At 41.7% G+C, this 15,321-nt stretch overlaps 1 protein-coding gene across 3 annotated transcripts in view; it reads left to right on the forward strand.

Annotated features, from left to right (window-relative positions):
• Positions 1-15,321, forward strand: part of ROCK1 (Rho associated coiled-coil containing protein kinase 1) — a 91,555-nt gene that overhangs the window by 22,355 nt on the left and 53,879 nt on the right. For all 3 annotated transcript variants that reach the window (XM_077352638.1, XM_077352637.1, XM_077352639.1), the window contains exons 2-8: positions 834-915; positions 1,796-1,896; positions 4,861-4,998; positions 6,203-6,378; positions 7,340-7,424; positions 8,317-8,461; positions 9,185-9,323. In XM_077352638.1, the coding sequence (XP_077208753.1) occupies positions 834-915; positions 1,796-1,896; positions 4,861-4,998; positions 6,203-6,378; positions 7,340-7,424; positions 8,317-8,461; positions 9,185-9,323 (866 nt within the window). The remainder of the gene's footprint in view (positions 1-833; positions 916-1,795; positions 1,897-4,860; positions 4,999-6,202; positions 6,379-7,339; positions 7,425-8,316; positions 8,462-9,184; positions 9,324-15,321) is intronic.

A 15,321-nucleotide genomic window follows, 5' to 3' on the forward strand; every position in this document is an offset into this window, starting at 1 on the left:
GAAGTCACCCATGATGACAAGGTCCTGCCGCTTGGATATTGTCTCAAGCTGCTCACAAAGTGCAGCATCCACATCCTCTCGTTGGTCAGGCGGTCGGTAGCAGACACCAACCACCACACTGTTTTCCCCTCGCTTATTTTCACCCAGATGCTTTCCACTGTAGATATGCTCTCCTTCACTAGAATTTCCTGACAGGTAAGCCCTTTCCTCACATACAGTGCCACTCCTCCACCTCTTCGATCTATTCTGTTTTTTCTGAACAGTTCATATCCATCCACCATTACATTTCTGTTTAATTTATATCGCTCCCCAAGTGATTTACAGATGAAAGAACTGTGTGGTACCTCAGTAGAAATCCTTTGTATCAGATGAACAGGATTTTTAGTGTGATACATGATAATAAGTGACAGATGTGTATTAAACTGGTAAGTATAGAATCACTTATCAAAGTCAGAAGTTTTAGTTGCTTTGCTATGAGTAGAAGAGGTTAGTTGCTTCAGTAGTTTGTTATATGTATACGGCAGAAGATGGTACAGAAACATATCCCTTCTGGATATGTATCTTTTTTGGCATGAAAGCCATGCATGTTTTATCCTACCCAGAACTACAAGAATAATAATAGTAGATATATTGTTGCTTGCTAAGGATGTCAGAATAGAACTAGTTCTATGTGTAATTTTTTTTTGTCTTTAACATAAAGAATCCTTTATATTTCATACACCTTTAAACATTTCTGTGTTAGAACTACAATATATAAGAATTATGTAATCTGTAGTAAAATCAGAATATATAATTAATATTTTATTAAGTAATCTATCACTTTTGTTCTTCAGGATGGATTAGATGCACTTGTGTATGACTTGGATTTTCCTGCCTTAAGGAAAAATAAAAACATAGACACCTTTTTAAACAAATGTAAGTATATTTATGTTTTCTTGCTGTTAAGAATAATGCCCCTCTTTCCCCCCAGTGGTTGGGCAATAACTGAATTATAGCAAGTTTTTTTGATAATGTTTGCATGTGTATGAACTTAGCCTGTTATATATACAAAGCTATGGACCAGGAAAAGTTTGAATTGACATTTCATGCTGTCTTTATAGTGTCCATCATACAGGTGCTTCTCTCCAGGTGCCGTTGTCTTCCAGAAGAAGGGAGGGCTTGGGCCACGATGGATGAACTGTTTGTACTCTATTTTAGTAATCACTTTCGTCACAGATGCGTCGGCCCAGCTCCTTCCCTGGCTGCGAAGCTGGGCTGGGGGGGGGAGAGGGTTTTGTGGCCGGCCGCAAAGCCGGGAAGCTGAGCCGGGGGGGAGAGAGGGCTTAGCGGACGCGACAGGGCTACGAGGCCACGGGAGAGGACTTCGAGGGCTCCTAGCGCCCGCTGTATTTCAGGTACAGCGGGCTTAAGGGCTAGAAGTTATATAAATTAATAAATTACTAATTCATGTGATGAGTGCAGATTGTCCCTTTTTATGGTTCTTGCTTATTAATAAGAATTTCTGAGAATATAAATTTGAAATTATTTCTGATATGTTTGTGTAGTGAAATTGTTGTAGTGTGTGATTCACATGTATATGTTGCCAAATTACTGAAAATAAGTTCAGAAATTTGAAGGACATTGAGAAAAGTTATTATCTTAAACAACTTGGGTATTTAACAAATGTTGCAAGAAGTTAGTAACAAAGTTTAAATAGAATGAAACACTCATTAGGTTTTTCTTATATGAAAATTTATTTCTAAGGCTTTGAATTTTCCCTCATGCTTAGACAATTTTCCTTGTATTTTATTCACAGATAAAGACACAATAAACAAAATCAGAGATCTTCGTATGAAAGCTGAAGATTATGAAGTAGTGAAAGTGATTGGCAGAGGTGCATTTGGGGAAGTGCAGTTGGTAGGTTGTCATTTAATATGTTCATAGGGCAATAATTTTTATTTTAAATTGGAAATTTTGTAAGAAGAAGCTTTTATAAAAATGTAGTTTTCAGAAAAAATTAACACTGCTACGGTGCTATATATATGCCTTACCGCTTCTGAAACAGGAAAGGAGTGCATTCTCCAAAATGGGTGTGATTGTCATATATTTTTTAATAAAATTGTTATGGTAAATGCATACATGAGATTATTGCTTACATATTGATGTAAAAAGAACTGGAATGTGAATTGTGTGGAAATCAACCAGGACTGGACTGTATTTTTACTAGTATAGCTCATAACTATGAGTAATGACGTATTGATAAGGATACAATTAGGCGATAACTAGAATTAGTTTCTTTTTGCTGAAAATATTTTTGACATTACTTTGACGAAAGTGAGTTGCTTTCCATTGAAGGGAAGGGGTGTGGAGCTAGTGGAGCTGACAGCATTCCAACTGAACTATTCAAAATCTTAAAAGACGATGCAGTAAAAGGGGTTACCTCAATATGCCAGCAAATTTGGAAAACTCAACAGTGGCCACAGGATTGGAGAAGGTCAGTTTACATCCCAATCCCAAAGAAGGGCAATGCCAAAGAATGTTCACACTACCGCATCATTGCACTCATTTCTCATGCTAGCAAAGTTATGCTCAAAATCCTACAAGCTAGGCTCCAGCAATATGTGGACCGAGAACTTCCAGAAGTGCAGGTGGGATTTTGAAGAGGCAGGGGATCTAGAGATCAAATTGACAACATACGCTGGATTATGGAGAAAGCTAGGGAGTTCCAGAAGAACATCTACTTCTGATTTATTGACTATGCTAAAGGCTTTGATTGTGTGGAGCACAATCTTAAAGAGATGGGAATACCAGAGCATCTTATCTGTCTCTTGAGAAACCTATATGCAGGTCAAGAAGCAACAGTGAGAACCGGGCATGGAATCACTGATTGGTTCAAAATTGAGAATGGAGTTCAGCAAGGCTGTATACTGTCGCCTTGCCTATTTAACTTGTTTCCGGAGCACATCATTTGAATGGTGGGGTTAAATGCGTCACAAATTGGGATCAAGATTGCAGGGATTAATGTCAACAACCTCAGATATGCAGATGATACCACTCTAATGGCAGAAAGCGAAGAGGACCTAAAGAGCTTTCTGATGCGGGTGAAGGAGGAGAGTGCAAAAGTTGGCTTGAAACTCAACATCAAGAAAACGAAGATCATGGCATATGGCCCTCTCAATTCCTGGCAAATAGATGGGGAAGAAATGGAGATGGTGACAGATTTTATTTTCCTGGGCTCCAAGATCATTGCAGATGGGGACTGCAGCAAAGAAATTAAATGACGCTTGCTCCAGGGGAGGAAAGCTATGGCAAATCTAGACAGCATCCTAAAATGCAGAGACATCACCTTGGCCACAAAAGTGCATCTAGTCAAGGCTATGGTATTCCCAGTTGCAATGTATGGCTGTGAAAGTTGGACCATAAGGAAGGCCGAGCGTCAAAGAATTGAGGCTTTTGAACTCTGGTGCTGGAGAAGACTCTTGCGAGTCCCTATGACTGCAAGGCGAACAAGCCGGTCAGTCCTAGAGGAGATCAGGCCCGACTGCTCCTTAGAAGGCCAGATCCTGAAGATGAAACTCAAATACTTTGGCCACCTCATGAGAAGGAAGGACTCCTTGGAGAAGAGCCTAATGCTGGGAGCGATCGAGGGCCAAAGAAGAAGGGGATGACAGAGAATGAGGTGACTGGATGGAGTCACTGAAGCAGTCAGTGGGAATTTAAATGGACTGTGGGGAGTGGTAGAGGACAGGAAGGCCTGGAGGATCATTGTCCATGGGGTCGCGATGGTTCGGACACGACTCTGCATCTAACAATATCCATAGGAACAATTTATTAACTTCACACTAAATATTTCACTACCTTTCCTAGATCTAAGATTGTATTACTTGGATCCTATATCTTCATTCTTTATGAAATTCTCCTCAACCAGTCCACTGCAAAGTTCTGGTCCTTTGAACTTCTACTTAAACAAGGACTACATTTTAAGGAGCCCTAAAAATGCCCAGTATGAGAAATGCTATGCAGTGGAGGATCATATCTGCAACAGACAAAATGAAGTCCACACAGAATAGAGACATTGGATCCAAATATATATTTAGTGAATTTACTGAAAATGAGTAATATTTCCTTTATGAGCCTATTTCCTATAACATTTTAATATTTTCTTCATGTTGTCAACTAAACTCTTTCAGGGATTAAAGCTATGTGGGTTATGAGAAACAAAGGAAATTGAAAGATGAGAAAAAAGACTGTTCCCTTTAAAGATAAGACCAGTACCAAGGAACATATAAAGCACTTGACTTTTTTTCTAGATAATTTTTGCTTTTAAATGTAGCTTTTTCATTACAGAAAGATTGTTCTCCTTCTCTGTTTTTCTTGGTCACTCCCCTTCAGCCACCCTAGAAATTCTTTATTTTGAGAAAAAGTAGGTTGCATACTATGTTAGCATCATTTGGAACCTTCTAGAGGTAACCACAACACCTTGTTAGAGCACAAATTCCTACTCATCTGACTGTAGTCAAGGCCACATCTTTCCTCAATACATAGTTACAACCAGGAAAGTAAGGTGTGCTATGTGACTATAGGAAGGGCCCCTTAGGTAAGGTGTGCTAAATGACTATAAGAAAAGGTAGTGAAATATTTAGCATGAAGTTAATAAGCTGTTCCTATGGATAGATATGCTAAAAACTTAACTTTAGAATCTTCCCCTGTTTTTAGCCATGCACATTTTCAGCCTTCCATTAAAAAAAAACCCGGTGTTTTAATGTACTTGGAACATTTGATTAAGGATCCAGTAGGAGAGATCTGTGTGTATGAATATAATGGATTGTGTCATTTTTATTTATGCTAATATTTGCTTCATCTTAAATTTCACTTTTAAAGGTAAGACACAAGTCGTCAAGAAAGGTCTATGCCATGAAACTTCTGAGCAAGTTTGAGATGATAAAAAGATCAGATTCTGCATTCTTTTGGGAGGAGAGAGACATCATGGCATTTGCAAATAGCCCTTGGGTTGTGCAAGTATGTTGTTTAATTTGTTTGAATTTACAGCACGAAGTCTGGTTAACTGTTATTATATTTATTAGTGTATATAATAAACTGGTTGACTCAGCCTTCCATCCTTCCGAGGTCGGTAAAATGAGTACCCGGCTTACTTGCTGGGGGGTAAATGGTAATGACTGGGGAAGGCACTGGCAAACCACCCCGTATTGAGTCTGCCATGAAAACGCTCTAGGGCAGTAATCCCCAACCACCGGTCTGGGGATCAGTCGGTACCAGGCTGCGTCTCCTTCTTGTCCTCCTCCACGGCCCAGATTTAGAGGACTGACTGTTTCAGAAAGGACAGAATGTTGAGAACACCTAAAAGTCACTGGATTGGCGGGGGGGAGGAGAATGAACTAGTTTAGGTTCCTGAGAATTTATAGGATTTGAGCGTAAGATTTCTAAATAGTTTTTTCCTCCTGTGGTTGATTGGTTTAATCATTTATATGTCACCTTTGTGCCGATGGGGACATAAAGTGACTTACAATACAAAAGTCCAGTTTAAACAAACAAACAATCTTCTGAAAGCAGGACAGGTTAGTCTGGGTCTCTCTTTCTCCCTCATCTGTTTGTGTCTGGCTTCAAACTGATTTCAGAAGATTAAAAACATTAGTGAAATATTTTGAGATTTTTACTTTGTAATACCAAGAATGATGTAATCCTTAGGGTACAAGGAAAAGTATTTTAATATAGTTAGCTCCTTTTGATGATCGATATGTAGTGTTCCAATATTTCCCTCTCTTTATCTGTCTTTATTTAATAATCGCAGATGAACTTTCAGAGAAATCATAAATTGTGCTAGAAAGTTACCCAAATTTATCGAGGTATTTTTGTTAGACAATAACAAGACTAAGCAATATGATAAATTTATATTTCCTATGATGTCTTCATTGGGTTTATTGGCTCAGTTGCAGGGCATAAGTACCTTGTAGTCAGATTAGATACACTTTCATGTAAATGGGGCACTATATATAGACAGTGAACTTGTCTCATCCTTCATTTTTTTAATAAGTTAATTGTTTTAGTGAGTACAATGCAAAAGCAGGGCTGAAAGAATTCTTGTGATAGCCTTGGAAATAATTTTTAAAAATTTATTGAAATGACATGCTTTAAAACAAGAGCTTTTAAAATCTATTTAAAGAGGTTTCGATGATGAAAATAGTGATTTTGTTTCCTTCTGTAGCTGTTTTATGCGTTCCAAGATGACCGTTACCTTTATATGGTGATGGAGTACATGCCTGGTGGGGACCTTGTGAATTTAATGAGCAACTATGATGTTCCTGAAAAATGGGCACGATTTTATACTGCAGAGGTTGTTCTTGCATTAGATGCAATTCACTCCATGGGCTTTATTCACAGGTTTGTATGTTGTTTTTAATATTTTAGGCTAGTGTTTCAGCTGGTATTTTACATTGAAACAAATGTAAGCATTGCAATTAATCCTCTATTGATCATCATCCCTGAAAATAGTAAAATTTTCACTTTGAAAACAAACAAATTGGGGGTGATGCTATACAGTATAAGGAATGTTATTGTTTTCTGCTTCTACTCTCATCAATAAGGAGGTTGAAACACAAATGATGACTCACTTGAGACTGGCCCCATGTTTTTAAAATTCACATTCTAAGGCCCATATGTCCAATTTTTGCCTCTAAGGAGCTGGGTTATTTTGCTTATCTCTGACCTAATGTTTCCAATAAACCTGTGTTTTTTCATATTGGCTTCATACATTTGTCATATAGTTGTTGCTTAATATATTCTCTCACACACATTTTTAGCCCCTCCTTGAGTGGGATTTGCAGGCCAAGGGAGGCTGGAAAGCCTCCCCCCCAGGTGCAGCCTCTCTTTGGCAGCAAAGGCCTGTTGCCAGCTGTGCAAGGTGGCGATAGGGCTTTGCAGTGCAAGGGAGGCTGGAAAGGCTTCCTCTCCCCCCTCCCTCCCCAGGCGCAGCCTCTCTTCGGTGGCAAAGCCCTGTCGCCGGCTCTGCGAGGTGGTGACAGGGCTTTGCAGCCCAAGACTGGAAAGCCTCACCCCCAGGCTGCTACCCATTGGCAGCATCTCTGCGGCCCAGCCTCCCATCTGGTGGCAAAGCCCTGTCTGGAGGCAGTGGCGCTGCTAGCAGGCAAGGAGGGAGGTCGGGAGCTGGAGTGGGAGGGCCAATCAGGGTTGACCTGGAGGGACAGGGCCCTGAACAGTCTCCTCCCAGGATGCTGTTTCCCAAATATAAGGAGCAATATAGTGTTAAGGATATTACTTGTTTTATTGCATGTACTAACCTTTTTTTTGCTCAATTAAAAACTTTTGTTTTTTTTCTTTACAGAGATGTAAAGCCTGATAATATGCTGCTTGATAAATCTGGTCATTTAAAACTAGCAGATTTTGGTACCTGTATGAAGATGAATAAGGTTTGTATGTTTAAGTGATGAACTAACCTCTTTTGCCAAGGGTTCCCAGGGTTTTTCAGTAGTGGGACACATGATCAGAAATCAGTATTTATGCTGCCTGCATTAATTCTTATTGACAATAATAGTGAAATGTTAGCTAATAAAAATGTTTTACGTTTTTATTACATTTACAGTAATACAAAGAAGTTCCAAAAACAGTTTAATCAACTTTATTTATATGAAGAACATATTTAGTGACCTAGTGCTAGTCAATGATCAATTTTGGTCAAGTGAATGAGAAAGTAGTTGTTCAACAGACTGAAACATTGAGCAATATAAGGTGCATGTAATCACGGCACCTCTCATTGCTGATTCCAAGTTTACATTACTGATGGTGGCTCTAGTTCAGTTTTAGTAGTATCCTGGAAGCAATTGTACTCTCTCAGAGCCAGGTAGATCCCCAGAGTTTGGCCACGTAACCAAGAATTTCAGGATAGCTTTGGAATTCTTATACTGGCCCCCAGAATTCTAGGAGATACCACGTCGTCTTGATGGACACAGTTCTCTTTCAATCTAGCCAGTTCCTCTTGAAACTGAGCCACATTGATAGGACATATGCTTGTCAGTAATTGTTCATAATGCCTCAGTTTCCAGGTGTAATTGTAGTGGAATTAAACTTGAACAACTAAAAAATTGTTTTGCTTGAAAGCCTAGGTGGATTGCATTTGGTCCATGGGCCAAATGTTGGCTGCCCTTGCTCAGTGCTTTGAATAACATGTTTTTCTTGAACCTACTTTTGGATCTAGTTTTTGAAATGTCTGATGGGCTTCAACTGTAATAAAATGTTGTTCTAAGCCGAATTTTACACTTTTTTCAAAGGATCATGTGTGAGTGAATTTTTTCTCCTGTATAGGAAGGCATGGTACGATGTGATACTGCTGTTGGAACTCCAGACTATATATCTCCAGAAGTATTAAAATCTCAAGGTGGTGATGGTTACTATGGGCGGGAATGTGACTGGTGGTCAGTTGGTGTCTTTTTGTATGAAATGCTTGTTGGTGAGTATCAAAAAGATCTTTGTTTTATAAATGTCATTCACTGTATTTCTTATGTTGTATCTTTCTTTGTTTAAAATAGTAATTTTAATGTAGTGGCTCTCATTTATTTGCTACTTACAAATTGTTGTTTTGAATATAATTCTGTGCAAGAGAAATGCAAAAGAAAGACATTTTTGGAATCAGTAATATTACAATTAGTTTTAACACAAGCCACATCCCTTTAATTATGTACTATCTCCCCCAAATAAAACTTGGTTTGTGGCTGTGATGACACACTGCTTAAAACTGGAAATGCTGGCCCTCAGTGGGGGTTATTCACCCAATAGGAAAAAGGCAGTTCCCCACTCAGGACCAATCATGGCTCTGCCTTGCTCTCCTCTTCCTCCTTGCTGCAACTTCTTTCACCTTTGGATATCTTCCACAGCCAGAGACCTGTCAGGGGTGGGGGTGATTCTCTGAGCCTCACGCAGCCATCCCACCGGTGGTAAGGGAGGAGGGGTGCGGGAGGGCCATCCCCAAGTTTCAGCATTCCTCGTCTTCCCTTCAGCCCTACCTAGCATACCTAGGTAATTGGCATTCTCTATGTACACTTATGCTCATTTCCCCTAGTCTCTAGTTCTTGTATAGGCTGAACTCTGATCTGTTGTTTCTTTTGCTTCCTTTAACTATTATTTGTTACCTAATTTTTCATTTCTCTCACTGTCTATATGTTTTTTTAAATAGGAGATACACCTTTTTATGCTGATTCATTGGTTGGAACATACAGTAAAATTATGAACCATAAGAATTCTCTAAGCTTCCCCGAAGATAATGATATCTCAAAAGATGCGAAAAATCTTATTTGTGCCTTCTTAACTGACAGGTAAAATAAAATGTACTTTCGGAGTCAAATTGTGAGTTTTGGGAAGATTTTTCTGTGGTGCACTTCAATTTTTAATAATGATCAATTAATAAAACCCTCGTAAGTTATAATGCTGTTAGACCAACTGTTCTGATAATAAAATATAGCATTGATGCTGTAATACAGCCTTTAAGAATACAATAAATGTATATGTTACTTTGGTAAATAGTAGGGGTGGACATGAACTAGTACACAAGGCTCAATTGGGCAGGAACTTGAACCAGAGCCCCTAAAATAATTGGGAAAAGGTACCTTCCCTTATTGAGCTTTTTTCTGGTCCACCCCTCAACTGATAGATTTAAATGGCTGCAAGGCATTTAACCCATCCATTTTGTTCTACCCAACACTTCCAAGTAGGGGGAAGTGAAACAGATCAGTTAAATGGTATGCAGCCATTTCAGCCTAACAGCCTGACAGGTACATCAGTCCACCTTTAGGCTTCAATGGTTGTGAGCCGTTTAACTCATCCGTTTTGCTCCCCCCCATACTTCCAAGAGGGTGAAAGCAAAATTAGCTCATAAAATGACTTGCAACCATTTCAATCTAACAGTGGATGGACACATCCACCCTGATGTGAGGCTGGAATGGTCGTGATCTATCTTACTGGTGGGTTTTGCTTCCCCCTCTTGAAAATGTGTGGGAGCTAAACAGGTGGGTTAAATGCCTTACAGCTTACAGCCGTTTAAACTTAACAGCTAATCGGTGGACCTGCCAAGTTATTAGCTTAAAATGTCCATGAGACATTAAACATGTCTTTTTCACTACCCCCATTATTTCACCAGTGGGTTTTACTTCTCCCCACTTGGAAGTCAGGGGGCAAGCAAAACCTCCCTATGAAATGACTGCCAGCCAGGTCCACCTGTCAATTGTTAGGCTTAAATGATTGCTAGCCATTATATATTTCCATTGAACTCCCCTTTCAGTTCAAAGCAGGAGAAGGGAAACAGATTGGTTAAATGGCTGCTAGCCATGCATCCCTTCCCAGGCAATCTGCAGCCAGGAGAAGAAAGGGGCAGTCTGACCTGACTAATTTTATTTTGGAAAATTTCTTTTTGGTTTGGGAGCTGCTGTGAACTCTAAACCAACTCTGGATTTTTAGGTTCATGCCCATCTCTATTAAATAGTAATCATTTTTAATATTGATTAGGCATGTCCACTTAGCACACATTCAGTTTTATTCTTAAAACTAGCAAATAAGCCTGCTGCAGCCCAAATACAGTGGGTGCTAGCGGGGCTCTGGAGGTTGGTGGGGCGGCTCAGCGGCGTTGCAGGGTGAGTCCCCGGAGGGGAGGCCGGGCGTGGGGAGGGCTGTGAGCATTGGGCTGCTCGTCCTTGGGGCCCCCCGGACCGCAGCTTACCTGTGAGGCGACGAGGGGGTAAATGGCGGCGAGCTGGAGGGCACGGAGACAGTCGGCGGACCGGGTGTTCATGAGCGGGCGGGGCCAGTGCTGTGGTGGGCGCGAGCGCTGGCGGCGCCTCCGCCACCGGCTCCGAAGGTTCGTTGACGCGGCCGCCACTCCCATCCTGTGCGCGGCCGGCTGCAGCTGGCAGTGTGGACCGCAGCCGAGGTATCCTGTGTGCGGTCGGGGCGGGCAGCACTGCCGCTGCCGCGTCTGGCAGCTCCATGTGGGTCCCCGGGCCACTCCCAGCGGTACGGCCGTGTGGTGAGGCATCCTGCAGGCGGTAGCAACTGGTGGCCGGCAGGTGAGGCGTCCTGTGTGCGGGTAGGGTGGGCTGCGGCGCCACCGCCGCCATGTCTGGTGGCCCAAGGTTGCTCCGCAGGCCGCTCCAGTGTGTGCAGCCACACGGCGAGGCGTCCTGCAGGTGGTAGTGGCTGGTAGGTGGTAGTGGCTGGTAGTGGCAATTATCCGGTTACCATTGGTGGCCACCAGCTAGTTCTATGGGAGGGTTTGGGGAAATACCTGGAAGCCCTTCCTGAGGAAACAGCTTGGGTTGGCACGATTGATACAGAGACTGAGGTCATTAGTACCTCAATGCCTTAATGTGGGGATGCACACTGTGGAGGTGGCTACTAGAACAATGACTTTGGCCATTATCATGAGGCATTATGTTGACGTAGGAATACTTCACTACTGGTTGAAGTCAGAGCTAAGGTAGAAAACCTTCTGTTCGAACAATCCATTCTGTTCACCCAGTCTTTGGACAAATACCTCTCTACCTTGAAGAAGAACCAACAGACAGCATGTGTTTTGAGTCTTGCCCAGCACCACAGTTCCAAGGGAGGTTCCAGCAAAGACAAGAAGGCTTTGCCCACTCCCTCCTTCAAGGTTCATGATAGTCTCCCTTCCCATATCCTAGACTGGGTTCAACCCTATTTAATTGCAGAAAGCTGCCTGCGAGACAGATAGGGGCGCACAGCAGTAGCAGACCCTGACAGAATAATCTCATCAGACTCAGACATTCTGACTGGGTGTGTGGTGGTGGTGGTGGTGGTGGTGGTGGTGGGGGGGGTGTAGCCAAAATTGCCCTTTAGGGACAGGCTGTGATTTTTGCATGGTACACACAAATGGATTCTGTCCATTGTTTCCTCAGGTTATTGTTTGGAATTTCTATCGGTTCCTAATTTCCAGTTAGGTTCTCAAGCTCTTAATAAGAATTTTATTGAATTAGACCTACAAACTTTGGACTTATTAGCCAAAGGGGCCATAGAAAGGGTTCCAGAGGGCCTTTCTTCTTGATGGCTTTTCTCCCGTGACTTGTTGAGAAAAAGGATGGAGGGTTTAGACCCATACTTTATTTAAGGGAGTTAAATATTTTTTTTTGAATTTTCTATGTTTTGAGTAGTTTCTCTTTTTGGAGTAGTTTAGTTTGTGTCACAAAATGACTGGTTTGTGGTCCTGGATCTAAAGGATGCAAAATTTCATATTATGCTCTGGGAACTGCATAGGAAATTTCTTTGGTTGTGTAGGGGTTCAGAGGTTTTTCAGTACATCATTCTGTCATTTGGGTTGGCTATGGCCCCCACAGGGTTTTATTAAATGCTTTGAAGCATTGGTATTTTTCCTTAGTGACCAACACATTACAATTTTCCCTTTTCTGGATTATTGTCTCCTTGTGGACACCTCCCCAGAAATTCTTGGACCCAAGTATCTTGGATTCTTGCAACCTGCTCAGGCTTATAGTGAACAAAAAGAAGTCAAAGTTTGTTCCAGATCAATCAGCAAAGTATTGGAGCTGTTCTGGGCTCCACAACTGCCTATATGTTCCTTCCTAGATATAGGAGAATAGTAATTGGTTTCATGGTATGACAGTTGGATTGGAACTGGTGAGGGTCTGTCCACTTCTTTCATTGCCTATTGGGTCTCATGGCCACAATGACTGCAGTGGTACCATATGCCAGATGGCATGTGAGAAGCTTGCAGGGGTGATTCCTCATCTGGTTCAATCGCAGTAGATATAGCCTATTTAAGAAATTTTTTGTCCAAAGGGAAACTGTTCGATCCCTGCATTGGTGATAAGGGGATTTAAATCTGTTTAGAGGAGTACCCTTCAGGATCTGGGTTCCCCACATGGTTCTAACTATAGATACTTTCCTGTTGGGCTGGGATGCACATTATGAAGGTCAGTCAATCCAGGGGCTTTGCAACTGATGATACAAGGAATGCCAAATCAGTCTGTTGGAGCAAAGAGCTATACAATTTGCCATGACAAAATTTGTAGATGTGGTTGCCGAGAAGCGTGTTCTGGTCAAAACAAGTGGGCACCTCCTCCCACCCCTTATGCAGAGAGGATCTCCAGACTTGGCAGTAGATGCTTAGGTTAGGGTCGGATCTGAGGGCTATCCACATAGAAGGAAAACTCAGTGTGGAAGCCAACAGGTTGAGCAGAAGAGGAGGCCTTTCTGACAAATGGTTCCTAAACCTGGTGTATCTAGGGTAGGTTTTCAACACTTGGGGAGTCCTTCTGTTCTGGCTATCAGGCTTAATCAGAGGTGTAAGATTTCAGCAGACATTCATCATGTTTGAAGATTAGTCACCAAGGCTGGAGCACAATGCTAGGGATTCAGTGAGGTCTCTTTGTCCCATCTGGCTGTTTTAGAAGCACTATCAGGAGAGTTGTCAGCCTGATCACCAACAGCTGGTTCTGAACAGAGGCAACCGCTAGACAGAGAGGCTTCGTCTGATACCAGATTCTTGCTCCCTAGTGGAAGGGTCTCTAGGAGATCCCAGTACATATGGGCAGGTCTCCAAGTTCTGTGCATTCCCATCCCTCCTGGTGCTTCTACAAATTATATGGAAGCTATATATAGATCAATCTAATGCCATCCTAATTAGCACCAAAAATTATGGAAAGTAAATTTTTGAAATTTGATGCTATGAAACACGTGTAAGGGTAGCCTCCCTTGGCACTTTCACAAGTCACTTATTTTGGATGATTTATAACAGAGAAACAGGACAAGAGTGGTAAACTCTTTCTATGCCCATCCATTAATGGGATTCTAAACAATGCAAATAGATGGGGAAGAAATGGAGATAGTGACAGATTTTATTTTCCTGGGCTCCAAGATCACTGCAGATGGGGACTGCAGCAAAGAAATCAAAAGACGCTTGCTCCTGGGGAAGAAAGCTATGGCAAATCTAGACAGCATCCTAAAAAGCAGAGACATCACCCTGCCAACAAAAGTGCGTCTAGTCAAGTATTCCCAGTTGCAATGTATGGCTGTGAAAGCTGGACCATAAGGAAGGCCGAGCGTCAAAGAATTGAGGCTTTTGAACTCTGGTGCTGGAGAAGACTCTTGCGAGTCCCTTGGACTGCAAGGCGAACAAACCGGTCAGTCCTAGAGGAGATCAGCCCTGACTGCTCCTTAGAAGGCTAGATCTTGAAGATGAAACTCAAATACTTTGGCCACCTCATGAGAAGGAAGGACTCCCTGGAGAAGAGCCTAATGCTGGGAGCGATCGAGGGCAAAAGAAGAAGGGGACGACAGAGAATGAGGTGGCTTGATGGAGTCACTGAAGCAGTAGGTGCAAACGTAGATGGACTCCGGGGAATGGTAGAGAACAGGAAGGCCTGGAGGATCATTGTCCATGGGGTCGCAATGGGTCAGACACGACTTCGCACCTAACAACAACAACAAGGAATGCAAAACATTTATTATAAACCCTGGCAAGAGGAACTTCTATTGAGAGATCTGATTTGGAGCGTAGAAAAACACCATGGTGAAGACCTGTCCCTCAATTCCTCTTTTTTTGTTTGCATTTTCTCTCACTGAAGAAGAAGAGTTGGTTCTTATATGCTGCTTTTCTCTACCCGAAGGAGTCTCAAAGTGGCTAACACTTGCCTTCCCTTTCCTCTTCCTACAACACACACCCTGTGAGGTAGGGGAGGCTGAGAGAACCTTGATATTACTGCTCGGTCAGAACAGCTTTCAGCCCAAGGTCACCCAGTCGGCTGCATGTGGGGGAGCTCAGAATCGAGCCCTGCTTGCCAGATTTGAAGTCTGCACTCCTAACCACTACACCAAGCTGGCACTGGAAATTGCCTTTTCAGTTTGAAAAATACTACTGCATACATTTGCATTTACGTGTGTTTGTAATACCAAAGTTAGTATAACTTGCTGAAAGCAGCATTCACATAGTTTTAATTTGTCATATCTGTTGAATGCTAAACAAGGTGCTATATGTGGGATAGTACTGATGCCCTTAGTGTTATTGTTTTATTATAGTCTTTGTATATGACAACAATATTTGTAGGTCTTTTTCACAAAGTATACATTTACATGTTTGTTTTGTTGTGATAGGAATTTAAGTTAATATGTTATAAGGCATTTAGTGAAGATTTTATGGTGCTGTTTGCTACTGTTACCCTGTTTTACAATTCATGCTTGTTTTAACTTTGGCAATTAAAAAAGTAGCATCTGATTAACCATGAACAACTTGACATTTTTGTATTCTGTTTCATTTGATTAAATTTCATATTATCTATAATTACAAATGCA

This window comes from Paroedura picta, chromosome 9 (genome assembly GCF_049243985.1).
Source record: "Paroedura picta isolate Pp20150507F chromosome 9, Ppicta_v3.0, whole genome shotgun sequence".
NCBI classification, from domain to species: Eukaryota; Metazoa; Chordata; class Lepidosauria; order Squamata; family Gekkonidae; genus Paroedura; species Paroedura picta.